General features: G+C 52.8%; 1 protein-coding gene across 1 annotated transcript; it reads left to right on the top strand.

Annotated features, from left to right (window-relative positions):
• Positions 1 to 409: 409 nt before the first annotated feature.
• TMPRSS13 (transmembrane serine protease 13) lies at positions 410 to 27897 on the top strand. The gene is made up of 13 exons (XM_037839232.1): positions 410 to 511; positions 10135 to 10384; positions 11389 to 11493; positions 13969 to 14091; positions 15041 to 15170; positions 16982 to 17074; positions 18017 to 18060; positions 20160 to 20322; positions 21232 to 21404; positions 24102 to 24200; positions 25464 to 25606; positions 25745 to 25897; positions 26512 to 27897. Exons 1-13 carry the CDS (start codon positions 491 to 493, stop codon positions 26536 to 26538), a joined length of 1524 nt encoding a protein of 507 aa, XP_037695160.1. The 5' UTR covers positions 410 to 490; the 3' UTR covers positions 26539 to 27897.

Raw genomic sequence — 27897 nt, 5'->3', positions numbered from 1 at the left:
GGCTCAGGTCCCTGGCCTGGATGTCCCGGATGGGGACAGCTGCCTACCTCAGAGGACTTGTGAGGAGTGGTTTAAGGGGCTTGGCTTGACAGAGCTCAGGCCATACTCGAAGGAGCTCTGCTTTTTCTCTCAGAAGCCCCCTTTGGAAAGAGGAAGTCCTGAACCGGTTTCCCCGCAGCCGCCCCTGTGGGGCAGTTTCAGGAGTACAGGTAGCTTCACAGTCCCGGTAGGTGGGTATATTTGGTATAGTGGCATTTGCTGAGTAACTGGGATGCCTCAGAGGAGGGGTGGAGGGACAGGTCCAGCTAGTTCTGCCTCGTTGTTGATTCTTGGGATTACCTCACACATCCCAGCCAGCTTCCCCGCCCCATTTGTTGGGGGTGGCCCTCGGCCCTCCAGCCCCGTTTCCCCACATGCCTGGGAAGCCAGGGGCCAACATGGATCTTCCCCTGGACATCAGCTGAGCCTGTTAGCCTTGCTTCGGGAGACTATGGAAGGGGACAGCCGCAGGGTGAGTCCGTCTGTCTGCGGGCCTGGGGCCAAATCTTCCCGGAGCTGAGGAAGCAGGGAAGGAACTGAGAGACAGGTGGGGCGCTGCCACCGGGTGCCCCAGGATTTGGGGGAAGGTTTTTGAATGTGCTTTTTCTGATTTGAAGCTACTTGGGATCAAGATCTCTTGGCCTCCTTTTGCCATGGTTCCTTGAATGGATTTGGGGTCTGGAGAGTGAGCACCCCAGGGTGAATCCTGGGTTCCTGGGCCAGGGTGTCTGTAATATAAGATCATCAACTTTGCTGGTGAAAGGAGAGTCATGGAATCTTAGCATTCTAAATGGGACTTGAAGGCATCTGTCTAATCTCACTAGACTTCCAGGAAACCATCCCAGGAAAATGTGGCTTTCTATGTGCATTTAAGATTCTAAACTTTTAAAGTAGATTTTTCAACCTCTCTTGGTCACTAACTTTTGGGCTTAATAACCTTCATACTTGGAAAATGCTTCCTTACGTCTACCAACAACTCCTGCTACAACTCAGGTCCCCGTCCTCTTCTGCTCGTGGTGGTGGTAGAGAACAGCTAGACTATCTACCCTTTGTGGAGAAGCCAGTCACACACACGTGCAGGCTCCCAGAGATTTTGTTCAACTGTGCCTCAGCTTTCTTTTCTTCAGGGAAGTCCTTGTTGTTCCCTAACTTCTCTTTAGGTCTCGTTTTCCTGCTCCTTTCCAAATTCTTTGGTTCTTTACTAATGGGACAGAGTCTGGGATTCTGGAAGGATGGGCCAGTGTTGTGTTTGAGAATCAGCTCATCCTATACTCTGGCTTAGAGTTCTGGCTTGTGGTCCGTTCTGAGCCATAGACAGGTTTCTGCAAACCTTACCACCATCACTCCCTCTACTCTTCCAGGCCTCTCTTGACTTTTCTTTCCCAGGCTTCATCTTCTGACCTTTGCTCTGTTCTCCTTAGTTCATGTCTCCACCTCCACGAGGTCACTTGGCCCTAGACCTCTGGGGCTTATTGGAGCCTCTGGTGAGCAGTAAGGGTGATGCACAAGGCAGAATAGAGTTTTGGCTGCAGCATGGGTAAGGCAAACCCACAATCTCGGGGATTGGGCATCTCCTTGGTAACTTGCTGGGAGCCTAAACTTGATGGTCCCTAAGTCCAAAGGATGAGAAAGGGCTGAGCTATCTGAAAGGTGGCCAAGCTCATGCTGGAGGTGGGTGGTGGGGCCAGTACCTGGGGCAGGGTAATAGGGGTGATGATGTCTGTCTGGGAAGCTCATCTTTACAGAGTTGGGGATCAACATGGAGGGGTGTGCAGTGGACAGCAGGCTTTTTATTAATGATGGAATAATGGGGACTACCAGTTAATTTATGAATTAAGCAGCAAGCACAATGGTAGATGCCATGCACCTTCTGGAAGAGAGACTATCCTATCTTATCTTGCAATGAAAGCACAGAACCACCACATTCTTCAAGGCCCTTGAATTTACCTCCTTATTTGAAATGGAACGTGCTAAGATTGTGAGCCACAAGTGAGAGCAGGGAAGGCTGCAGTTAGGGCTCTTAATATTATCTGCATCAGATTTTAAAAGATTGATTGAATTGGGTAGGAGTGGGCTGAGAGAGACTGATCATCTAAGGCCTTGTCTTCTCCTCAAGGGCTTTATTGCAGAGAGATACACTGTGCTTCTCATCCCTCAATTCCATCAAGCTGCAGGAAGGTGGGGACAAGTGGCCCCCTCCTGTGTCAGCAGGTCATGTCTTAAAGGGTGGAGAATGCTCTCAGCATCCCTGTGTTCAAAAGAGAAGCTGCAGGCTGTGGTGGACAGAGGACTGACCAAGTTCCAGGTCAGCTCTGACATTGGACAAGTCACTCCATTATTTTGTCCCTTAGTTTTTTCATCTGTAAAGTGGAATAGTAGTAGTATGTACTTCAAAGAGTCTCAGAAACATGTCTTTCACAAGGTGAGGCTCTTCTGGAATAGTATCTGGCTAGATAGATATACATAGATACAGATAAAGTCGCAGTGTCAAGATTTATTATTATCACTTTCATCATCATCTTCTTCATCATCATCATCACAATTGTCAAGGGTCTAGCCCTGGCTCCTCTAAAAATTTGGACAAATTTCTTCGTCTCTCTGTGCCTCAGTTTCCCCACCTTCCAAAGAAGGGGGTTAGACAAAGTGCTCCCCGAGGCCCCTTTCTGGTTCCATGACAGCCTCTGGATTATACGCAATAGGATTACAGGTGTGTCACACTGAATATGTGCGTTTGCTCTTGAAAAATAGTGCATATTTTGAATTATTTTACAAAACGAGTCACATTTTTAATGCTTAAAAGAAAAGCAGCATTTCTTAAAGAAAGACTGAAGTAGACCCACTGATAAAGCAGCAATCTTCTGTTGAGTGGATTTTCTCAGACCAGGTCTTCTTGAGGTGGAACAGATTCTAAATCCGCTCCTGGCTGTGGCAGCTGTGGACTAGTGAGGCTAGCTAGGGCCCCAGGGCAGGTTCAGAAGAAGCCCCTCCTCGGAGGGGGCTGGACATGTTCCCAAGATGGCAGAGCAGGGGGCTCAGGTCACTGTGTGCTCCCCGGGCCCCAAAGCACAGGCATCCCTAGGACCCCCGGCGGCTGCCCCCTGCCCTGCCCGCAGGCACCCTCCCAGGAACCTCTGTCTCACGCCGTTCTTGGGGCCAAGCAGCGTCCCACCCAGCACACCCCACTCTGCCTTCTCCTAAGGTATCCCCTGTGCCTTGGCAAGCGTGAGCTCGCAAGAGTGGGAGTGTGTGTACAGGGCTCTGGGTTGGGTGCTGGGCGGGAAGGCCAACCGATGTGACAATAGCCACTTAGCGTTAAGTGTCTTGTTTTGGCAAAACAGTTTCCTCTTGCTACGGCAATAATGGGGAAGGACTGTGGTCGGCCAGGCGGCAGGCTGCGGGTGGGGGAGGCAGGACGGAAGCCAGCAGGGGGTGTGCAGGGGCTTTGTCGGCAGCACCAGGCAGAGGCTGGCTCCTTGGAGAGGGAAGCAAAACCCCAGACCGTCCCGCAAGGCCCCAGTTGCAGACCAGCCCGGGATGGTGTCACCTCCCCAGCAATGGGTAGAGATGGGAGGCATGGAAGCCTGTGCTCACCCTTTTAAATGTCCTGATATTCAGGGTTGCTGGGAGAGATGAGCTGCCACAGATCTGAAGGCTGGTGACGGGCCCTTTCTCAGCGGAGGCTGGTTAGGGGTAGGCAGTGGGAGGCCACCGGGCTGTGCCACAGCCCAGGCCGGGATCCAAAGGACCAGGGTTCCAGGCTTGCCGCTGCCCCAGCTGGCTGCATGGCCTTAGCCGGGTCACATGTTCTCTCTGGGCCTTAGACAACAGGCTTTGGGCTAGTGGGTTTTCAAAGTCCTTCCAGCTCTGACATCCTATGATGTACCCAGGCTGCCCCAGGGCAGTAGCTTTATGAAGGAATAACCCAGAGCTGTGGACACAGGCCCAGGCAGTTTAGACTGGACTGGAGGGGGCCCTGGCAGACTGACTACAAAGAAGCTGTCCCTGCTGCTGAGGCTGAGAAACATTTTTTAGGTTTAGCACGGGGACTGTTTATAGGGTCCTCCTTGCTGCCCACCTGGGGCTCTGAGTGTCCTGCAGTGTGTATTTCCCAGAGTTCAGGCTGCTGCCTGTGCTGGAGGACAGACTCTCTACAAAGCCCAGGGCTCAGTCCATGGCTGTAGCTGTGTGCACTGAGATGGAAGCAGCCCAGGAGCTGGCTGTGATGTCACGCAGCACAGACAGAGGGTCCCACCTTCTCCCTGGGATCCCCAGGGCCCACAGGACACCTGGGAGCTGGCTGTGATGTCACGCAGCACAGACAGAGGGTTCCCCCTTCTCCCTGGGATCCCCAGGGCCCACAGGACACCTGAGAGCTGGCTGTGATGTCACGTAGCACAGACAGCAGGTTCCCCCCATCCCCAGGATCTCCAGGGCCTCAGGAGACTCAGGAGAAGCCAAGGGAGGGCACAGAAGCTAAACTACCTTCCCCTCCTACTAGGTAAGGGCTCAAGGGGCAGAGTCAGCTGCAGGAAACCGTAAAAATGCCCCATTCATCTGGGGTAAGGAATCTACCGCTGGAAGCTGTGGCACAGAGAGCACTGGACTGGGAGCTAGAGGCCTTGGGGGTTAGTCCCTGTTATCCTATAAGATGTACCTGAGTGAGTATGTGCAAAGCACACAAATGTTTTGGGCCTCAATTTCCTTGTCTGTAAAAGGGTAATGGCAGTCCTTATTGGCCCCTGGCAGGGGAGTGTTTGGAAAGAGCCCCAGAGCCAGGGATCACGCACCTTAGCTCTGTCCCCACCCTTCCCCGTGGACCCCAACCCTGCCTCACAGTCACAGGCCTCCTGCCCAGCACACCTGGAGGGGGCTGGACAAGCTTTACATGGGGACCCCTGGGAGGTCAGAGGCACAGCCTGCTGGTAGTAGTGACAGCCTGGGTGAGGCCCGTTCCATGATATGGTGAGGACTCACAGGCATATCACCTAGTGGGCACCCTAGAGTCTACTCCGGGGGCAGGTGGGGAGCAGGAGCAGGGCCAGGAAAGAATGCCGGGAAAGGCTAGGCCAGGGACATGGCCCAGAGTTACCCACCCCCCCAGCTCTGCCCTGTCCAGCTGCCCCTGGGCGGGCTGGGAGCCTCTGGTCTGCAGGCAGGCTGTGGAGGGGCTGGGCCAACCCTGGGTTTTGTGCTCGCTGGCAAAACCCAGGAGGTGAGAGTTCTAGGTTCTGGTCCTGACTCTGCCCCTCATTATCTCAGGACCTTGGGCGAGAAGTCGCCTTTGGCCCCCTAGTCCTTCAGGTACAGTATGCCAGCCTCACCTGCCCAAGGCATCTGCTCTGAGGGTGAGGCCAGGCCTCTGGCTGGGAGGCTGACTCTCAGCAGCTGCTCTCCAAGAATTGAGGAAAGGAAATGAGTTAGTGCTATAGTAGGTAAGACATCAGGAAGAACTTCCAGCAGGGTGAGGTGGCAGGCTAAGAAATGTGTAAAGAAGAATGGTGGTGGAGTCCTCTATTCTGGTGGTCCCTGAAAATGAGAACTCTCCTCAGCCTCCTGCGTTGGTTTGGGTTGAGGACCAGAGTTGTGGGGTGGACCAGGTGCCTTTCCTCTGGACGAGCTTCCCTCTGGCCTGGAGGCTGCCTCTCCACCCTCCCTGCTGTTCCACGCACAAGCATTTTTCATTCAGGTCTGGATGTTGCCCCTTTCACTGCCCTCTCCCCACCCACCCCCAAACTCCACACGTCCTGATACTGGGAAGACTGCATTTTGGGCTACTGAGGCTCTGAGTCAACATTTTAAAAATGTCTGGCTGGGGGCTGTCCAGCCCTCCCAGCTCCCGGGTACAAAGCCCAGGGCACAGCCACACGGGCCCATATTTAGAACCACCTCCCTCCAGAGCCAGAGAAGGGACCCCCAGGCGGGTCTCCTGCTTGATCCCAGGGCTCACCCCTGCGGGGTCCCCATCCCCACTTCCTGCCAGAGAGGCCATGGATTGGCATGTTGGACATACCTGCCGGCTGGGGTGAACACCTAATGGGGGGCACGAGAAGGGCTCGGAGCATCCCCGTCCTGGCTGTCCCCTGGCTCCTGATCTGCCAGCTGACACCCAGTTCCTTCTCTGGTCCAACCCCCTCCACCAATCCCCCAAATCTACCCACCATTTCCCCTGGGTCTCTGCCCTCTTTCCTTCAGCCCTATCACTTGGGGCAGCAGGGGCAGGATGGCAGGTTCTCATTCAGGTGGAGACAGCCCCAGAGCACTTGGCTGGGACTTGGAAGACTGTGTTAGAGTCCCCGAAAGACCACCTGTTTAGTTCACATGGTTTGGGACGTACTGTTCAGACCCTCTGAGCCCCAGTTCTCTCATGGATAAATTGGTCTTAATAATTGCTGTCTGACTTCCTGACCACGATTCTTGTGAAAATCAAATGGAATAATGGGTGTGACAGTTCTCTGCAAATTGTAAGCTCCAAAGAAATGAAATAAGTTGCTGCGGCCATCCAGGACACTGTTGGCGCCGAGCAATGGGAATTTGGACATGTTTCTTAACCTCCCTGGACCTCAGTTACAATATCTGTAAAATGGGGCAAATATGCCGACTGCCAAGAGCTGCTATGAGGTGGAATTTGGAGCAAGTGAAGGGACTGGTGGACCATTGTTATTGTGGTTTGACATGTGCCATGGGCCAGGCTCTCGTATCTATGTCCCCTGTTTACCTGGGGAAGGGAGGAAAGGTGAGCCCCATTTGACACATATGACTCCGAAACATTTTGTTACTTGCCCAAGGATGTAGCTATTTTAGGTTATTTGTTTTTTTTATTCCTTTGTTTGGTTATGGTTCATTAATTTTCTTGGGGTATGGCAGGAACATGTTGAAAGCAAAGTAGTTATTTTAGGTTATTTGTTTTTCTTAATCCTTTGTTTTGTTTTGCTTGAAATGGAGTTTTTTTTGGTTTGTTTTTTTTAATTTTTCAATAAAGTTAAAAAGAATGAAGGTAAAAAAAGAATGGATGCAGTCATATTTCAACATAGAACTTTCTATTTCAAGCTCAGTGGGCTTAAAAAAAACCAGCAATTGTAGTCCTTTCTGTGTTCCAGGCACTCTACATGCCATTGAGCTATCAGGGCTATACCTTGAAGGAGGGTTGTCCATCCTACCTTACAGATAGGAAAACTGAGAGGTTAAGTCGCTTGCCCTGGGTTGCACAGCTGGGTAAGTGGCAGGGCCACGATTTGGGGTGCAGCCTCTTTAGTCCAAAGTGCTTGATGGCTGGGACGCTTCTGCTCTAGTCCTCAGGGCTCTGCCATGGCAGTACCACAGGACCCAGACCCCCAAAACTCCCCGGCCTCACCCCCAGGCTCCCAGGGGAGCAAATGGAGCTCCCGACCTCGCACAGCCCCAGGTCCCCTTTCTTGTCTGTGTCACAGATGCAAAACAGGCCCTCTGAACTTGGTTGTACCAAGGCTTTTGCTTCTGACTTGAGAAGGGCAGACGCAGACCAGCTTGGAGTAGAATCCTGACTCTAAGTGTGGGCGATCTGAGCTCTGAAGCCTGGCTTTCCCATTTGTAAAAGGGGCTGGCAAAAATACCAGTCGCTTGGAGTGACGCAAGGAGACGGGGCCAGAGACAGGCAAGTTTATCATAAACTCTAAAGTGCTGTGCATATGGGAGCTACTACGATTTTACTGTTTTCAATTATGGTGATTTCCCTGAAGCTGGGGGAGACATAGTGTCAGCATAGAGGGGAGGGAGACCCGGGCAGGGTCCACGGCTCAGGCCACCACTGGTGGGTCCTTATGGAAGGACCCCAAGTCTGGCCTTTGTTCGGCACCCTCTTTTCTCCCTAAAACGAGCTTCGCCACCTTTCAACCCCTTCAGTCATGTCTCGTGGCTGTTGATTCTCAGCCCAGTTGGTGCTCTGTGGCCCAGTGCAAGGGGGACCAGGGAGGGACATCCATTTCCTGAGACACTGGCAAGGCTTTCCTAGTTTATTTCATTTATACTTCTGGAGTATTAATCCCATTTTACAGGGGAAGAAGGAGGCTCAGGAAAGAAGTGGCTTGCCCAAGGTCACACAGCTTCTAAGTGATGGAGCTCCAGGCCTATCTGACTCCAAAGCTTATGCGTTGGATGTTTCAGCAGATCCTCACCCCTCCTACCTCAATCCTGTCCCACTTTAAGTATCCAGGGGCTAACTGTAATTCATTTTATGGAAATCTAGCCTGAGGCCAGCGGGGGTGAGAGGGAAACCTGGTGGGAGGCCTCAGCCTATGTTCAGCCAGGTGGCAGTAGCAGCAGCTGCCCTCGGGTCCCAAGACAGACACGCAGTGTGGCCCTGCTCGACCGTCTGGGCCTTGGGCCTCGCGTGCATTGCTTGCACCCACTCTTCAACCCTGTGTGGTGCAGCGTCTCCAGGTCCCTGCCTCTGACAAGCCAAGTGTGGTCAGGAACTGAAATTCCTCCCTGAGTTATCCCATGGCTCCCAGAAACACAGGAAGTGGCCAAGCCAGTTACCTCTGACTCCCAGAAGAGGCAATTAAAAAAAAAAATTAACAAACAACAAACAGCAAACAAACAAAAACCCTATTTGGTAGAGATGATGGTGTTTAAATGGGCCAAATGTTCAGATGAGGGGCACTTTTTATTGACTGGTCTGCTCAGGGAATAATGTTAGATGCTTCAAAGCACAGTGGTAGGTGACGGGGAAACAGAGTTACCCAGAGATCTGGGTTCTCCTGGCTCCTTCATAGAGCCCTGCAGACTGTGCCCCCAGCACAAGTTTGCTTTCACCCCTTTCCCCCCAGTTCATGCTGATTCCTGCTGAGACTCACCCTCAGAGGTCCTGGGTGAGGGGCAGGATCTGGTGACATGAAGTGGAGGTCCTGTACTTCAGGTCTCGGCCACAAGCAGAGGATGCTCAAGCCTCCTTGCTCTCTTACTCACTCACACTCCTGCCACCACTGGTGGCCCCCTGGGTCCTCACCCAGGTTTAGAGCACCCAAGGGCTCCAGGCTCTCCAGGTGGGAGGTGAGAGGCTGATCTGCATTAATGGCCTGCTGTGGCCAGCCACTGCCTTACTTCACGCACCTTCCTCAGAGAGTCAGCAAAGCTTAGTGGTTTAGAGCTTGGACTCTGGCTCAGCTTTCAAATCCTGGCTCAGTTACTTTCTAGTTGCGAGAACTTGATCAAGTTACTTCACCTCTCTGCCTCTGATTCTCCCTTCCCAGCACTGGGCAAAATGGAGATACAATAGTTCCTACCTCCTGGGGTTGTAACAGGGATTAAATGAGTATAAGGCACTGAGTGCATGTTAAGTCCTCTGTGACTATAAATTAAATAATCCTAAATGAATCCATCACTCAGCCCATGGCTGGGAAGGTTTAAGGATCTTGTCCAAGAGTGGTGTGCAATCATATGCACCCTGTGCACCTTCTTCTCCTCCTGTATCTGGCCCTGATATGTTGGTATGTTGTGTGTGAGAGAGAGAGAGAAAGAGAGAGAGAGAATTCTGGTGTCATGAGAATGAGGCAGCATCAGGCAAATCGGGACTTTTCTTAAGCAGTGCTTTTCACACCTTTTTTTGGCTATAGCTCATTAGCTCATGCAAGAACAATATTTTATAATTTAACACACATTCATGAAAAAAAGACAGGTAGTGGGGGTGTGGAAGTGAAGAGGGTGGAAGGGGTGGCTACCTCCCCTGCAGAAACCACATTTCCTTGATGTGAGCCCTCAAAGCTGGGATCCAGCCCAGAAGCCTTTTCTTTTGACTCCCCTGAGATAAGTGCAGCCAGAGCAGGTGCCCCCAGCCTGGGCAGATGGTCCATGGCCCTCCGGCATTGACTGCCCCACCCTCACCCCACGCAGGTCCTCGTGAGTGGGGAGACTTCCAGGGAGCTTGGGTCGTAGCAGATTCTTGGGACTTCCATTCTGTCCACAGATGCTTTCTTCTTTCCAGATGCTTCCCTGTCCAGGGTCTTTGCTCAAGCCCTCGTTGCTTGTCCCAGAGTACGTGTCACCGAGCTCAGTGGTGTTGCCCACCAGGGTGGGCTGGCAGATGAGCAGCCTGAGAGATGCCCTTCACTCTGATTTCAGAATGCTTCCCCGGCAAGAGCGTCCCCGGCCCGGGCTGCCCCGGCCCGAGCGTCACCTTCCAGGTCCTCATCCGGCAGGTCCTCGTCTGCCAGGTCCTCATCTACCAGGTCCTCTTCTGCGAGGTCAGCCTCTGTGACGTCCTCTCCGACCAGGGTGTACCTTGTGAGAGCAACTCCGGTTGGGGCAGTACCCGTCCGAGCATCTCCTGCCAGGTCACCGCCGGCCGCCAGGGCCGCTGTGGAGAGCCCAGGTAAGGGGGACACTGCAGGGAAGGTGAGAAGAACAGAAGAGCCTCTATGGGTGAGGAGGAGGTTGCAGAGTTGGCACTCTCTGACCCCCATGCCCTTGGATAATGATGTGGGGTGGGCAGGGGTGGGCAGTGAGGGGAGATGGAGGCAGAAAGGAGTCATTGCGTGAAACCCAAGACTGTGGCAAAAGGGGGATAAGAAATCAGGACCAACAAGCAGTGTGTCACCTGGAGGCTGCACGCTCAGGGTCAGGGGGCTGATTGCAGGACAGGGGCTCCAGGTTAGAGACCTGGGTCCCTTCCTTGGGCTGCTCCTTGGCGCTGCCGGGGAAGTGAAGTCTGCAACGGAGCCAGGTCATGATATATGGGTGGAGGAGGAAAGGGAGAGATTCTAGTCAGTTCTGCAGGGGTCAGCTACTGGGAGTCCAGATGGACCTCAGGGCCTGGTTCTGCCCCAGTGAAACTGTGTTGCTGCCCATCCTGACTCTGCCTCTTCCTGTACCAGACCTGAGACTGTCCCCACCTTCACAATGCAAACACACTTGGGACATAGACATTACCTGACTTTGGAGGAGCAACCCAGGTTTGGGGCCCCTTCCCTGACCAGTCTTGTGACCATTTTTGTCCTCTCATGGGTCAAGGAGACACACTGGTGTGGCAGACTTTGGAATCAGACACACCTGCATTTGAATCCCTGCTCTGCCACTCAGTGGCCGGGTAACTGGGGCAGGTTATTTAACTTCCATAAACCTCAGTTTCCTCATTTATAAAATGGGTACAGTAATTCTCCACTCTCAAGGTTGCTGTGAGAATAAAGGAGGATAGCACATGCAAAGTGCCTGGCTGGCCATAGGCAGAGCTCAATAAAAGGGAGCTTTCAGGTGCAGGCAGGTGTTGGCACAACAGTCTGGGGTGGAGCAGTCCCAAGGGGGCCCTCCGGGGACAGCCTCGTGTTCTTTTCCCTCCTCTCCAAAGCCTCACCCTCCCCTGCTGTTGCCCCACCCTAGGTCTCAGTCTGCCCAAGTTCAACTGGCAGGAGACCAGGAAGCGGCTGCCGCTCATCGGGTGCATCATCCTCCTCATCGGCCTCGTAGTGTCCCTCATCATGCTCTGTGAGTTTCTCGGGGGACAGCTGCTGGCCCAGGCTGGGCTGGAGCGGGGTGCAGGGTGGGCACACAGCAGGGAGGCAGGAGCGGGGAGCAGACAGCAGGGCTGACAATGTGTGAAGTCACAGCCTCTGGGGCTGAGGTTCCATCAGTGCTCCTTACTATACTACTTACTCGGACAAGTTAGCGGACCCTCCTGAGCATCTTTAAATGGGATTAAATTCATTCACACATTCAACTTATTATGTGCCCAATAAAATCTCATGCCGACATCACTGGGTTATAAAGAATAAATGAGTAATGCAGCCATGCCTGACTCAAAATCCCACTCTAAAAGGGCTCTTTATTAAAAACAAACATTAAAAGCACTGATTGGAAAACATCTCTCTCAGGCATATTCAGTCCATGGGATAAAGTTTTCAGGGCTTCAGAGACCCGTAATTTCCTCCTTCCCCCTGACTTTAGAAAAGTTACCTGGGATGCATCCCAGGGCTCTCTGCTGAGGGTCCACTGTGAGCCAGTCCAGTGGGAAATCTTAGGAGGGAACAAAAGTGAGACATGTATCATACCATGCTGGTCCCCAGGGAGAGTCCAGTCTTCCAGAGGACATTGGTGGAAATAATTAGGCCCAAATGTATTTGAGCATAAATGTCAGGAAGAGGCAACAGCGGCAGTGGGTGGGGTCTCAGGGGACCTGGAAGACAGAAGAGCAGTTGTGACCGGGACAGGGCACCTGAGTGGGACGAGCTGCTACAGGGGATGTGAGCAGCCAGATGGGCAAGGTGGACACGGGGGAGAGGGAAGGGAGCTGCTTAAGCAGAAGGAGAGCACGCATTTGGGAACGGGGGTCCTTGGGCCAGGCTGAGGGGTAAGGATTCCATTAAAGGGACAGCATGGTGTGGTCTAAAGCACGGTGGACAAAGATCTGGGCACCTGTGGCTGGTGGGGCTGTTGGAGGAAGGGGACTAGGTGGGAGGCGGTAGCTGGCTAAGAGTATGGCTTTAGGATCAGACAGCCCTGCTGCAGAGTCCCGACTCTGCCACTCAGCAGCTATGAGGTTCACCACTTGTCTCACTGTCAAAATGCACGTGAAAACCTGAGCCCTGCTGAGCCCCACGTCTGCCTGTGCTTCCGCGTGGCACCTCCTGCCTGGGTTTGTGGCCCTGCACTCCCACTGCCCTGCACCACGGGGTCCCACACTCCCAGGGAACCCTCTGATGGTGCCCCTAAAGAATGGTGTGAAGTAACCCAGGGGGTGGAGGTGGGATTGGATGCAAAGGTGGCCTCACTGCTTCCCAAATTACAGCTTTCAGCGTGGTTCCAGCAGGGAGGCCTTTAGACCTCTGGGGCCAGGGAGGTGGTCTGATTTCCGTAGGTCACAGAGCAGTTCCAAGTTGGGGTCAGGACTAGTGCCCGGGCCTCCCGACTCCCAGCCCAGGGCTCTCCCTTTGTGTGCCAAGGCTGCCCCTCAGTGTGCAGGTTCCTCAGTATTACAAGAGGTGTAGGAAGGGAGGGAGACCAGGGAGGGAGAGGAGGAGTGAATCCGAGAGACTAGGGGGGACTTGTGTCTGGATTTGAAAGGAGCAGTCATCCGGGGGCTCCCAAACCTTCACCTTGGGTGAGGGGGAGACTGCGGAGCCCAAGGCAGAAGTGGGGTTCGGGGCTGAGGAGCCAGCTGAGGATGAGAGGCAGGGTGAGGAGTTAGAACTGAGCCTCCATGGGGGAGAGGGAACCTCTCCAGGCAGCAGGGATGACAGAGATCGTAGTTCGGAAAGAGGCTGGTGTCAGGGGACAAGGAAGTCACAAAGGATTTTTGCATACTGTTTGTAAAGTTGTTTTCTTTTAGACCCAACTTGTACATTTGGGAATCAACCACGTGGAGTTGTTCATTGAATGGGAAGACATTTGAAGGTGTAAAGACAAGGAGTGGGGCAAGAACTGAGCGTAGGGGGCCTGCCTTGTTGGAGGATGGGGAGAGGAAGAAAACCCAAGAGCTTCTGCAACTGGAAGGAAGGCAGCGGTTGAGAAGGCAGGACAGGTGGTGGCTGCGTGTGTGCGACTGTGAAAACAGAAACCCCCTCTGCTATAACCCTGTGTGCACAGAAAAGAAGGAATGCCAGAGGGATTTGGAGAAGGGGGCTCTGGATTCTGGAGGAGGTGGCTTCTCTGGCCACTGCCCAGCATGTAGAGCAGGAAAGTCCCAAATTAGTCCCCACCTGCACAGCTCTCTTTGTCTCTCTGTCTCTCTCTTGGGGGCTGGCTGCTTGAGTCTGTCTGGTACCGTCCTGCTTGCAGGAGCTTTCTGGAGCTTTCTGGAGCATTCCTGAGCAGCCTTTCTCTCCATACAGATGGGGGACCAGAGCCCCAGAGTCCAAGAGGGATTTCAGGTCGGTGTCTCAGAACCCCCAGGGCGCTGGGCTGCTTAGTGTCTCTTCCCTCTGGGGCTGGCTGTGACTCAGTGGTCTGCTTCCTTTTTTCCAGTCCACTTCTGGCGGGGCCACACAGGGATCAAGTACAAGGAGCCGATAGAGAGCTGCCCTATGCATGCTGTTCGCTGTGATGGAATCGTGGACTGCAAGCTGAAGAGTGACGAGCTGGGCTGTGGTAAGGAGGCTGGGCACAGGTGTGTGTGTGTGTGTGTGTGTGCGTGTGTGCACCAGTGGGGTGCATGCATCCTGGTGACCACAAACTGAGGTGCAAACTGTACTGGCTCAAAAGGGAGGCAATGGACAGGAAAATGGAGGATCTAAGCCATAGGAGACTTGGGTTGGAAACCCAGCTTTGAGTGCTCTGTGACTTGGGCAAGTGACATACCTTCTCTGGGCTTCAGTTTCCTAAATTGCAGAATAAATGAATTGGACCTGATTAATGGTTCTCAAATAAAATCTGACAGCTCCCAAATATCAGACTGATGAAAGCAGAGCAGCTCTGGCTGGAGGTGGGAGTAGGGTCTGGAGTCCCATCCAGGTATCCTCCCCCTCTCCCAACAGGTGACCCCTGCCTTGCCACCCTCCAGTTTTCATGAAGGTCAGTTTGCAAACTGCTGACCTAAATGATCACCCAAGACCTCTTTGAGCTCTGGTCTTCAACAGTTTTTACAAGTCATGTCTGTGAACAGCCCTGACATGTATCTGTGCGAGCAGGTCCACCTATGTGCCTCCTTCCAGCCATCCCACCTAAGCATTCACCTGTGTCCTTGCCCCTGTGACTAAGCCTGTCCTGTGAGCAAACAGGTTGCAGGCCTTGTTCTCCCCTGTCACTCTCTTATTTGGGTGAAGTGCTCCTGGCACAGGGTGACAGCTCCTGCACAGTCAGAGAACTCTCCACGCTGCCCCAGACCCTTGCCTTGGCTCTGCTCTTACTGAGTGTTCTGGGCAGCTGAACACCAGTTGACGGTCACTACCCAAGCCTCCAGGCCTTTCCCAGGTCTCAGTGAGGAGTGTCAGGACAGGACTGTGCAAGGAGCTTCTTAGAACCTTAATCAGCTCATCCCCCAAGAGCTTGAAGTTTCTTGGGTGCTGAGGACCTGTTTTGCCCTTTTCTTGCCCTGCAGTGAGATTTGACTGGGACAAGTCTCTGCTTAGAGTCTACTCTGGATCTTCCCATCAGTGGCTTCCCATCTGCAGTGACAGCTGGAATGAGTCCTACTCAGAGAAGACCTGCCAGCAGCTGGGCTTTGAGACGTAAGCCCCACCCCCACCCCGGGTCCCAGCCTCAGGGCAGTCTCAGATTCTTTGCAGGGGTGACTCTGCCTTTGGACACTCAAGTTATTCAAAGGGACAGTGGCCCTGGGATCTTATAAGTCTGGGGTAAGTTGTTCCCATGAGGTCAAGATAATTATTTACAGAGGAGCTGGAATAATATGAGACATCTATATAGTTCTTTGCATCTAAACATCCTCATGTCCATTATCCCATTTAATGGTCCCAGTGGCCCTGTGAGGTTGGTGGGCTATTGGGCAGGTCTTGTCTTCTTCCTACATGCAGGACATAAGAAGCTCAGCCTGTACAAAGTCCTTCAGAGGACTTGGAGCTGTAGCATGGGTGGCTTGGATTAGAACTAGGATCAAAATGGAATGAGATGGGGCAGGTGTGGCCAGAAGTTATAAGAAACTTTTGCTCTAAAGATTTTATAGCAGAGTTTGCTGGTGGGTGGGGTGGCATTGGGGGTGACTTGACTTGAAGGCCAGATGGTCATCTCTATCCACCCTCTTGGTCTGTGAGTTTTCCAGCTGGGTGGTTTTGGAGTCCACCAATGTGCCATTGTGGGGCACACAATTGAGAGCTGTGAGCTCTCAGTAGCAGCAGTGCCTGAAAAGCCATGGATTGGGGGCAGGACTTAGAACCAGTTCTCTGCCCCACACCTCAGCTTCAGAGTCCGAATCTGTGAAAGGGGATCTGGGGATCCAGCTGGAAAGCCACGGACATCTGGGGTCCTGCCCGCATCTTTTATCAATGAGTTATGCCATCCTGTGCATAACCTATGCATCCTATGCAGCACCTCCCCTGGGTTTCAGTAGAAGGTGTCATGGATTCAAAGGACACTCAATGAGCTTTTATCATGTGCCAGAGACTATGCGGACACAAAGGAATAAGGCAGGAGGATCCCTGCCCGTGATGAACCTCTAGTACACTGTGGGTGAGGGATGCTTAAACCAACAATCTCAGCACAGTGTGTCATGTAATGATAAGGATAGGTGTGAGGAACGTGGACACACAATGGAGAGGGTGCCTAGATGCACTGGGAGGAGGGCACAGAGTGGGGAGGAAAAGGCACCCCTGTGTAGGAACAGCCCACGCAAGGGCATGGCCTTCTGCAAGGGGGTGCCCCGGGTTCCATATAGAGAGTGGTCCAGGCAGCAGCCGCATCAGTCACGTGGGGTCCTTGCAAGGATGCTGACCCACAGAATCAAAGTCTCTTGGATTAGGACCCAGAACCTGCTTAACAAGCACCCCAAGGTGATTATTCTTTATGCTGAGGTCTGAGACCCAGTAGGTTGGTTAGTCCAAAGGTTTTCAGATTTTAATGTGCGAACCAATAATCTGGGGAATCTTTAAAATGCAGATTCTGATCCAGCAGGTCTGGGGGTGGGGGATGCTGGTGCTGTTGGTCCCTGGATCAGAACCATCTGGAAAGCCTATTACAGCCCAAATGGCTGGGTCCCACCCCAGAGTTTCTGCTTTTATAGGTCTAGGGTAGGGCCTGAGAATTTACCTTTCTAACAAATTCCCGAGTGATGCTAATGCTGCCAGTCCTGTCCAGGGACCATACTTTGAGAACTCCTGGGCCAGTGTCTTGGGATAGTTGGGGGCAGTGGCAGAACATGTGGGTGAGGTCAGACTGTATGGACCACGGTGCTGCATGGAGGAGTTGGCCACCATTCAGACCACGGCAGGCTGGCTTCCAATAGCAGGAGTGGTGGGGACTCTAATGGGGATCTAAGGGTAGCCTTTGTCTCAGGGGGGTCATTCTGCTCTCCCTCTCCTCCTTGCAGTGCTTACCGGACAATCAAGTTGCCCCGTAGGGACTTTGCCAACAGTTTCTCAGTCTATAAATACAACTCCACTCTCCAGGAAAGCCTCTACAGGTACGGCGAGATGGGGCAGGCTGCCTGTTCGTGAGCAGGGGAATGAGGGGGTCAAGGGGGGGAGTTTGAGTTGGGAGCTCCTCTCCTGTCTCCTCTGGCCTTTCTGAGACCCTGCCTCCAGGAGTCCACCATAAATGTTCAGGGACATCTCGAAACTGTCCTCATTCACCCCACCACCTCCTGATCTGAAAGTTCTTATTTGAGACTTGGTGCAGAGTGCTTTGAGATCAGGGGTAACTTAAGAGTTTACCTGGTTGCAAGGGACAAATTGTAAACCTTGGAGCTACCAGTCAGCCAGGCATTTGGACTGAAAGCTTCTGCAGGGAGTGGGCTTGGGGTGAGGAGGGAGAAGCATCGTTGTTGGGGTTTGGAATGCTGCTGGGGGAGTGTCCGGGGCAGGGAGGCCCACCTGGGAACAATCACCCTCTTTCTGGGATCCCTGGGCTGCAGCCCGTCCTTTGCCCCCGCCCCATCTGGGGAGGGGGGTGGGTAGGTTCCACTGGTTAGTGCTGTTTACATTGGGGAAGGGAGAGAAGAAACAAGGCTCCAAGAGAAGAAGGGATGGAGAGGGAAGGGAAACAAATCAGCTGCATCCTGGGTGCCCATCTTGTGCTCAGTGGTTTATGCATGCTACCTGTTTCGTTGTGGAAGGATGCTAGACTAATGAAGTCATGGGTTTAAAGGACATGGATCTGGCCAATGTGTGCAGTCGGCCCCAAGAAACCTGGGGGAGAGAGTGGGGATGGTTTGCACTGAGTCTGGAGTAAGCACTGAAAAGGTTTGTCCCACTGGGTGGGAGAAGTTCAGAACTCCACCTGCTTGTGCAATGGGTAGCTTCCTTTGAAACGGAGTAAGGGCTGAGTAGGAGTCAACAAGGGAAGGCTTCCTGGAGGAGATGGCTTATGTATTCTCTTTTTCCACTTTTTGTGTCTCCTCCTGCAGGTCTCAGTGCCCTTCCCAGCAGTATGTCTCTCTCCAGTGTTCCCGTAAGAAACAGCTCTTTTTGGATTGTGGCCTGTGCAGGGAGGGAGTCAGTGGGGAGAAGGGTGGGGCCCCTCAGGGGAAAACAGCCAGTCCTGGAGTTCCGAGCCAGGCAGAGCAGCTTCTCTGGGGTCCCTGTAAAGCACCAGGGCAGTTCCCGGGAAGCATTTCCCCTTTTCCACTGACTCTGGTAGGAGCTCAGCCCAGCAACTTCTTCATTCCAAGGAACCACTGGAGTCTCTTGGATGCTGAGCAGGGGACAGAGGACTGAGAGGGCAGATTCTGGGCCAGTCTTAAGCTCTTATTTCAGTAGACGTGGAACTAGATTGAAATTTATGTCTAGAGTCAACAGTCATTGAACCTATTCTATGTGCAAAGCATTGAGCCTATCTCTTTACAAACATGACTTCAATTCCCAACACAACACTAGGAGGTAGGTGTCATTACTGTCCACTCACAGATAAGGAGACTGAAATGTTGAACTTGCTTAAGGTCAAGTAGTAGGTGAGGAAATAGTAGACAAAGAACTGGTATTTGACCTTGGCCCTGACCCCTGCACCCAGGCTGCTAACCGGTCCTGAGTGCTGTGTTCACAGTGATGACTGGGGTGTGAGGTGCCCCCTGGATGGAGTGCCCACCCCTGCAGACCACTGCCGCTTCCTCACTCTCTCCCATTCAAAGAGGAAAGGAAACATGTCTGAACAGAGTCCTCGGCTGTCCTCCTGTCCCTCACTGTAGGGTACTGATTGGAGCTGCGCCCTTGGGATAAAGGATTCCCAACAGCACTAGGTGATCTACCGGGAGCCAGGAGAGCACAAACCCAACCTGGGCACCCTGGAAGTTTATACATTAAAAAAGTATTGTGGTAACATATACACGTCATAAAATTTACTGTTTTAGACCATTTTTAAGTGTACAGTTCAGTGGCATTAATCACATTTACAATGTTATGCTACCATCACCACCAACCCATTACCAAAACTGTTTCACTACCCCAAAAAGAATCTCTATACAAAAAGAAATAGTAACTCCCCATTCCTTCTTTTCTCCCAGTGCCTGGGAACCTCTAATCTATTTTCCGTCTCTATGAATTTGCTTATTCTAGATAGTTCCTGTTTCGGTTTGCTAAAGCTGCTGAAATGCAATATACCAGAAATGCGTTGGCTTTTTCAATGGGGTTTTATTGGATTACAAATTTATGGTTCTAAGGCCATGAAAATGTCCAGATTAAGGCATCAAGAGGATGATACCTTCTCTGAGGAAAGGCTGCTGGCATCTGGGGTTCCTCTGTCAAATGGGAAGGCACATGGCCGGTGTCTGCTGATCCTTCTCTCCTGGTTCTGATTTCAATGGCTGTCTCCAAGTATCTCTGGGCATTACTTCCTAAGCTCTCTGGGCTTTTACTGTCTTTTGCCTTCTTCACAAAGGACTCCAGTAAAGGATTAAGACCCACCTTGAATGGACTGGGTCACATCTCAATTGAAACAACCTAATCAAAAAGTCCCACCCACAATAGGTCTGCCCCTACAAGAATGGATTAAAAGCACATGATCTTTTCTGGGCACATAATGGATTCAAACCAGCACAGTTCATATAAGTGGACTCATACAGTATTTGTCCTTATGTGTCTGGCTTATTTCACTGAGCATAATGTTTTCAGGGCTCACCCACGTTGTAGCATGGATCAGAACTTCATTCCTTTCTATGGCTGATAATATTCCATGTATATATGTACCACATTAGTTTATCCATTCATCTGCTGATAGACACTTAGGTTGCTTCCAACTTTCACCATTGTAACCCCAATGCCTACAGTGTCTAAAGCACTGGACACTTAGGAAATAGTTGTTGAATCAGTGAAAGAATGAATGAATGAGAGCAAATAGGAAGCTGCCTAGAATCAAAATTTCCACTGATGACCTCAGAACACTGACCCACGATGTGTTAGCTTGACTTTAGTAGGAAACAGCAGGGCTGCCTGCACCAGATTAAGTGAGCAGAACAGCCTCTGCGGGTGGGTTCCCTTCAGGACGGGCTCAGGGGAGTGGAATAGACATTCTGAGAGAAGCAGGTTCAAGGTTTGTTTCTTCTGCTTCTCCCCCAGACTGTGGACTGAGGGCAATGACTGGGCGGATTGTGGGTGGGGCACTGTCCCCAGAGAGCAAGTGGCCCTGGCAAGTTAGTCTCCACTACAGCACCACCCACATTTGTGGGGGCACGCTGATCGACGCCCAGTGGGTGCTCACTGCCGCCCACTGCTTCTTTGTGTAAGTGCTTGAGGGGTGGGCGATTGGGTGCTGGCTGGGCCTGGACCAGAGATGCCAGGAAGAGCTGAGGGCAGACTGAATGCTCCGTGGAGGAGGGCTTGGGGTGCAAGTCAGCCCCCACTGGCCAGGAAGGGGGTGTGTGGCTTGGGCAATCTCTCCGGGGCATGACTTGCAGTTGGCATTCAATCCTGGGAGTGTGAGCTGGTGGTACTTGTTCTGACCTTGGCCCTGGGGTGAGAAAATGCCATTGTTGGCCCCCAGAGAGAGTGAGGCAGGGAAGGAAGAAGGACTTGGAGGCTGCCTCTGAAGAACGGGGTGAATTAAAGGGGCTTTGGGTTGTTGCTGCATTTTGCAACCTGAATTTACAGAAGAGGAGCCCAAGAAATCAAGAACATCAACCCAGGAATTGAGGGAATGCAGGAGGGCAGGACAGTCAATTTCTGACAGTCACCAACAGGCTTGCCCCTTTGGGGACTTGCAGCTGAGGTTGGCAGGCAGAAAAGGACTCTGGGCAGGGCTCAGGGCACCAGCATCCCCAGTAGTGTGTCTTGAGCAGATGGCTTTGTCCTATTGAAATCTGTTTCTAGTGAGGATAGTAGGGCTATCTGTCTTACCTACATTATTTGATCCTTGGGGATGGGGAGGTGCAGATAAGATAGTGGGGTGAATGCTGCACTGAAGTCTCAACACCTCCCTTTATCATTGTGGGGTGCAGAACGGCCAGTTTAGAATGCTTTTGAGGGGGTGGGGACTGTTTTGGACCCCTGGGCCAGAGGTCATCTCATCCATCCCTCTGCCTTTGGGCAGCAGCTCTGGCTGCAGCTCCCTGTGTGTAGCAGATGCTGCCAGTGGGCTGTGCCAGTTGGGGATGCTTCCACTGGTGGCCATGCTTCCCTGTGGCTCTTGCAGGACCCGGGAGAAGATCCTGGAAGGCTGGAAGGTGTACGCAGGCACCAACAACCTGCACCAGTTGCCTGAGGCAGCCTCCGTCTCCCAGATCATCATCAATGGCAACTACACGGATGAGGAGGATGACTACGACATTGCCCTCATGAGGCTCTCCAAGCCCCTGACCCTGTCAGGTGAGTGAATCTGTGCCCTCCACGTCCCACCCTGGCTCCCTTGGACCCCATACTTAGAAGCATCTGTTGACCTGTCTCGGGGTCCCAGAGCCTCAGGAGGGCAGAAATCAAAGCTCTTGGAGATCATTTAAGCCAACCCTTCTACTTGGCAATTGGGGAAACTGAGGCCTGAAGGTTAGAAATAAGTTTGCCCCAAATGGCACATATCACACATTGCCAATTGGTAGCAGAGCCAGGACTTGGATTCTGGTCTCAATTAATATAAATGCATAGAATTAATGAACAGGGGCAGGAAATGCCTACATTTTAATGGTAGGCATTTTTACGTACATGATTTCCTTTGTCTTCAAGATCAGCCGTGTAGAGCAAGTACAATCGTTAGTTTCATTTTACATATGAGGAAACGGAGGCTTAGAGAGGGAATTACCTGAGGCCACGGAGTAGTAAGTGGCAGCTCTAGGTTGATCTGACCCCCAAGCAGTGTTCTACCCACTCTGCTCTTGGGCTGGCAAGTTGCTTACACCACAGTTGAGAACATAAGACGCATACACATTCAAACAACTAATTACCACGAGGCAGGGGCTAAGGGTCAATGAGGCTACACGGAAGTGCTACAGAAGAACTGAGGAGGAGATCAAGATCACCATGGGCTGGGGACATGAAAGAAAGCTTCATCCATCCGTCCATCCGTCCATCCATTCATTCGCTCTTTTGCTCACTTGTACTTGTTGTGTGTCTACTATATGGTGGGCTCTGCAGGTGCACTGGTGAATAGATCAAAGGGGGTCCCACACAAAAAAAGAGAGGCATTTATAGTAGAGGAGATGATGCGTGGGGAAGCTGTGGCGGGAGTGAGTGGGGACAAGCTAGGGGAAGCTTCCCCAGGAAGGACAGCTAGGGTGGGTCCCAGAGGGATTGGGGAGCAAGAGGGACCCTGAAAAATGGGGTCAGGGTCTTATAGCATGCTCACAGCTGCCCAGGTGGCAAAGGCAGAGGGCTGGGATTTCCAGAGGCCATGGAGGACTCTGGTTAGTCCAGCCATTCTCGTGCTCTGGTGTTTCCTGGCACATTAATTATGGGGGTGGTGTTGTGAGTCAGGGAAATTGGCTCTTCAGAGTGGGAGAAGGAATCCGGGGCGGAGCTCGGCTGGGCGGGGTGGGGCTGGAACCACACCCCTCGGCAGGCGCGCCCTCTGCTGGAGAGCCCGCCCTGTCCCCTCCTGCTGCCCCTCCCGCCCTGTCTAGTGCGGGTTGCTTGGGACTTTGAGGGTGCCTCCTGCTACTGGAGCACACATAATGTGGGAGAGAGGTCCAGTCTGCAGGACTACGACAGACCCTCTTAACCTTGTAAAATCCAGATCCCGTTTAGCTAGACGTCCAGCTCTCAGCTCCCACCCTAGAAATTCTTTCTAAAACCAAATGAAAGCTATTGTATTATTGTATAAGCCTTTCAGATCTTGGCAGCCCCTCTTGAGACTCTGATTAGCCCCTGGGCGGGGATCAGACCCCTAGAATGGGAATCTCGCTCCTATTTTCCTGATTTCTGCAGCCCTGTGGAGTCATGGGCCCTGGTTTTTGGTTTAGAAATCGGGGTGGGTTTTCCCAAATACACTCGGCAGGCTGAGCACCTTGAAGTCAAGGTGATCTCTGAGAACAACTGTGAAAACTCACTGATAAATTTAATTCCCTCATAAAAAAGCAAGGAACAATTTTATGAGTGGAATATATAACAGTATTACATGTTTTCAAGACTCTGCATCTCAAAAAATGGGTATAGGATATTTCAAGAAATCGTGTTTTGTATTTTCTGTTAATGATTAATGCTATCCCTTCATTTATTTTTTTGTTTATTTGCTCTCAAGCAGACAAAATGGGGTAGGCACCAAAGCTTAAAGCCCAATTTATGGGAGAAGAATGTAACATCCGTTCATTCATTCAGAAAATAATTATTGAGCACTTTCATAGGCCTCAGGACTGTTCTAGGGTGCAGAATATAGCAGTGAACTTAACTACTGAGAACACTGCAAGCCTCCTATCTAGCCACTCTTTTTTTCCCTCCTGCAAATGGAGTTTGGTGGCTCTAGGGACCTCAGTCCTCAGAGGGAGCTTGGGAGACTTCAAAGTGATATGCGACAACATCTCCCAAGTATTTCTGAGCGTGGCAGCAAGTCAGCAGCTGCCTGAAGGCCCTGAGCTCTGGGAGGTACTCTTCTTGCTTGGCGAGGTGGTCTCACCCTGGGCTGGGGGAACAGTTGGAGGGGGAGCCCGGAACCCTGGGCATCCAGTGGGTGCCACTCCAGACCAGGCTGGGCACACCGCTGAGATGCCACAGCCATTGTTTCTGAGACTTAGCCTGCCACTGCTCCTTGCTCTGGCAGAAAGACACGTAAAGGGCTCAGCCAGGAGAGTCAGCTAGTACCGGCTTGGCTCAGGGAGACTTCCAAGGCCTGTGCATCTTCCCCCATGGCAACTACTGAAGGAGAATGGCTTTAGGGGCTCTGGTGGCACCTGGAGATTGGGGGGACATGATAAAGAGATTGAGTTTCTTGCCTGGTCAGTTCCAAGACCCTGGAGGATTCAGAACCACTCTGAGGGCAAGGAGGGGGCTCCGAGGACATCGGGACTCCTGCCCCTCTTCTCCCCACCCACCAAAACCTCCAGCCTTCTTCCTTACTGATGTCTTGAGGTCTCATTGCAGCTCACATCCACCCTATCTGCCTGCCCATGCACGGACAGACCTTCAGCCTCAACGAGACCTGCTGGATCACTGGCTTTGGCAAGATCAAGGAGACAGATGGTGAGTCAGGGCAGGGATGCTGGTGTGTGTGTGTGTGTGTGTGTATGTGTGTGTGCATGTGCGTGCGTACATTCATGCCTGTGTATTTACATGCGTGCACTCATGCCTGTGTAGCTACACGTGTGTATGTGTGGAGTATATGAGCGAGTGATGCGTGGGGGTGGACAGATGAGGGCCTCTGCAGATGAACTTGAGTATATAGATGCAGGGGCCTGGGCACGCGGGTGAATGTGTTTAGACACCTGTGAATACGGCAAGGCGATTTGTGTGGCGATGCCCTCCAGCAGAGACCACCAGGAAAGACTTGCAGTTGAACAAGCTGGAGTTCTTGCTCATAGCAATGAGGGAGAAGCAGGGTGAGGCACTCAGTAAGAGGGTTTTGGAAAGGACTTGTACAATTTGTGTGAATGGGGGCAGAGTTCAAGGGGCTTTTCTCTGGATTGGCCGCTCTCAGGAAGCAGGGATAACTTTATGATTGGGTGTCTGAATAATCTTTTCTAGAAGGAGGGAAGAACAGGCCAAGGCTAAAGCTGTTGCCGGCCAAGAAGCAGCAGTCACTCATATTGGCCAGACGAGGGGGATGTTTGTATTTTTATGGTTTGCACAGTGATTTTTGTCTGTGCTAAACGAGATTATGATGGGGTCTTTTTTTTTTTTTTCTTTTCTTTTTTTTGCCTCACTTCATCACGGCCACAGAATGGCCTTGTCTTCTGATGTCGGTGTTCTCTGAGCTTGTTCAGCAGGAGAACGCCGTGACCTGGCAGGTCTGGTTGTTATTCCAGGGTCGGGGCTGCTTTGCTCGGTGCCGTCGGCCAGCACAGGCCTGGGACTGAGCCTCTTTCTGATCTTGGCTCCAAAGCAATAAACACTGTGACAGTGGGCAGGCCCCTCCCTCCGCCTGAGGTTTCCTCATCCACGAATGGGTTAATAATCCGTGCTCTTCTTAGGGCACATAGTTGCCGAAAACAAATGAAGGGAAGCATTTGATATCCCTTTTGTCCATAGGACAGCAGTGTGTGAAATGGAGGGTGCCTGACAGGCCTGTGAGTTGCCTGCATGTGTGTATCTGTCTTGTGTGGTGAGTTTGTTTTGGGTGCGAGGGGGTGTGTGCCCACAGATCCTGGGGGGCCGGGCATGGGCCTGCTGCCCTCCAATCCTGGCGGTGTGAGTCTGGGTCTTGGGGTGGGCAACTGGGAGGCCACGAGGCTGCTTGGAGTCTCACCCTCTTCCTGTCCTCTCTCCTCGCCTCCCGTTTCACTGAAGAGAAGACATCGCCTTTCCTCCGGGAGGTGCAGGTCCGCCTCATCGACTTCAAGAAGTGCAACGACTACCAGGTCTACGACAGCTACCTCACCCCAAGGATGATGTGTGCGGGGGACCTGCAGGGAGGCAGGGACTCCTGCCAGGTGAGGCTGCGTCTGGGTGGGGCTCAGCCCCGGGACCCTGGGGGCTTGGGAAAAGGCCATGGTGTTGGGGTTGTAGAGAGAACCACGCGCCCCCCTCATTTCCTTCTGCCCTGCTGATGTGCTGCTCCTTCCCTGCAGGGAGACAGCGGAGGACCCCTTGTCTGTGAGCAGAACAACCGCTGGTACCTGACAGGGGTCACCAGCTGGGGCACAGGCTGTGGCCAGAGGAACAAGCCTGGGGTTTACACCAAGGTGACAGAAGTCCTCCCCTGGATTTACAGCAAAATGGAGGTGAGAGCCCTGGGCAGGGATGTGGTGCCCCGGGCAGGCTGGGACTCCCCAAGGCCGGGTGCCTGGCTTTCCCCAGGGCCTTAGGCAGAGGTCCCCTCAGCCCCTCGCGTTCAGGGGTGTTCAGAGAGTGTGACCAGGAGAGGAAGGGAGTCACATGTAGGGCCGGGGTCTGGGGCCCTCTCCCCTCCTCAGTGATGGCCAAGCTGTGAGTTGATAGTCACTGAGGGTGGAGTGTGGTGGGAGGTCCCCCCATCCTTGGCAGGAAAGTGGTCCAGTGGGGGAGACAGGGGATCCATTCCCAACTCTCTACTGTCCCAGGTCAGCCCCTACCTACGACGGACCTGCTGCCTCTGGCTGGAAAATAGAAATGCTATGCTCAGCCCTTCCCTCCTCCACCAGGGGCGAGGATAGACAGGAGAGAGGTCGGATGGTGGGTGGGGTGGTCAGGGAAGGCTGCTCCAGAAATCCAGGGAAGTGGGGCTTTCAGAACCTGCCTCCATCTTTCCCCCTTCACTGCCCCTCTCCTCTGAGAGGCAGCACCAGGTGACAGCTGGGCTGCATTTCACCTGCCTACCAGGCCCGTCCTGACCTGTTCTCCCTGCTCTCTTCCTCAGAGTGAGGTGCGCTTCCGGAAATCCTAAGCAGCAGCCCTTCTCCCTCTCGCGGCACAGGCTGCTGTGAAGACTCTGGCAGAAGTGACTGGGCCAAGTGCAGCAGCATTTGGGAACAGGCCGACACGCACCCTCGTCACTGGCACCTTGTTACCGTCTGCTGCCTCCATGGATGTGTGATGTGTGTGTGTGTGCATGTGTGTGTGTGTGCATGTGTGTCTGTCTGTCTGCTCTCCCAAGTTCTCCAGAAACCAGGAGAGCTACTCTTCTTGAAACCCCAGGCTGGAAATCCTCTGGAGACACCAGCTTGGGCACTGTGGATGGCCCATCAGGGGTGTCCGTGGATGATGGAGGAGATGGAGCCCAGGGAAGGACCAGCTCAGAACGAGCAGAAAGCCCCGCAGCCTGGGTGTCACCACTGTTGTCCTGGGACTGATGGCCGGCTTTATTGGAGTCCCAGCTTCCCAGTGCCTGGACGGGCCTTAGTGGAAAGATGTCCCCTTTGGCATTACAAGCATCCAACGCTCTCTCAGATGTCCCGCTGGTGCCACGGATATTGAGAGCGGGGCTGGGCCGTGGCTGTCCAGGCTGACAGCTGTGAATAGGGCTCACCGTGCTTGTTTGGCTACAAGCTGTGGCAGATTTTATTTTATTTTTTGTATTAAGAAATGGAAACATAGGCATTTTTAAAGATCTTCCAAACATTCTAGGAATTGAGAGCTAGCTAGCTCCAAGAACACCAAGGGACTCATGGGGAGTTGGCACATTCTAGAATCCAGAGAAACGTTCCTGGCTCTGGGCAAGAGGTGTTGGACAGAGTCCTCAAGCTGGACGTTTCCTAAGTCAGCTCAGCCTCTGGGTCCCCTTTAAGATACTCAGGGAAGTGAGTCGTCCTTTGGGCTGGCAGGTAAATCCAACCCAGAGAGAGACACACACAACTGCTGCTTCCAGGGGCTAGAACTGGGAATGAGGATGTGGCTGCTGCTCCCACTTGGGTTCCAGGAACTGCGGGAAAACCCAGGTGCATGGGCGTCCCTCGTACCTGGGGGATTTTCCTGAGCTGCTGGGACCTTGGGTTTCCTTCTCAGCTTTCTCTACCTTTCATTTTCTTGGTTGTTTCTGAAACATAGCAGTGACACAGGAACTTCTGTGGAGAAAACGCTGTCTGCACTGTTGTCTTCCAAGCAGCCCTTCTTAAGTGCCCGAGTTGGCCCTGGGAGCCCTTAGAGTGCCTGGCCTTCTGGTCAGTGGAAGGCCTGGGCCTCCCCCAGCCTTTGTTCAGGGGCACCTTGCTCCCCCAGTCCCCACTCTCCTCACCTTCCTCGCGTCTGTCTGGGCCCCTTCATGTGCTGTGACTCCACAGGCTGGGCCCACGCAGATCCACCTGGG

Source organism: Choloepus didactylus, chromosome 6 (genome assembly GCF_015220235.1).
Source record: "Choloepus didactylus isolate mChoDid1 chromosome 6, mChoDid1.pri, whole genome shotgun sequence".
Classification (NCBI taxonomy): Eukaryota; Metazoa; Chordata; class Mammalia; order Pilosa; family Megalonychidae; genus Choloepus; species Choloepus didactylus.
This window is presented reverse-complemented; position numbering and strand designations above follow the sequence as displayed.

Bases quoted from the DNA above. Each gene is read 5' to 3' on its own strand.
- TMPRSS13 (XM_037839232.1), top strand. From the start codon at position 491: ATGGAAGGGGACAGCCGCAGG. The intron at 15,171-16,981 runs GTAAGCCCCACC...TCCTCCTTGCAG, and splicing joins CAGCAGCTGGGCTTTGAGAC to TGCTTACCGGACAATCAAGT. The intron at 21,405-24,101 runs GTGAGTGAATCT...GTCTCATTGCAG, and splicing joins CAAGCCCCTGACCCTGTCAG to CTCACATCCACCCTATCTGC.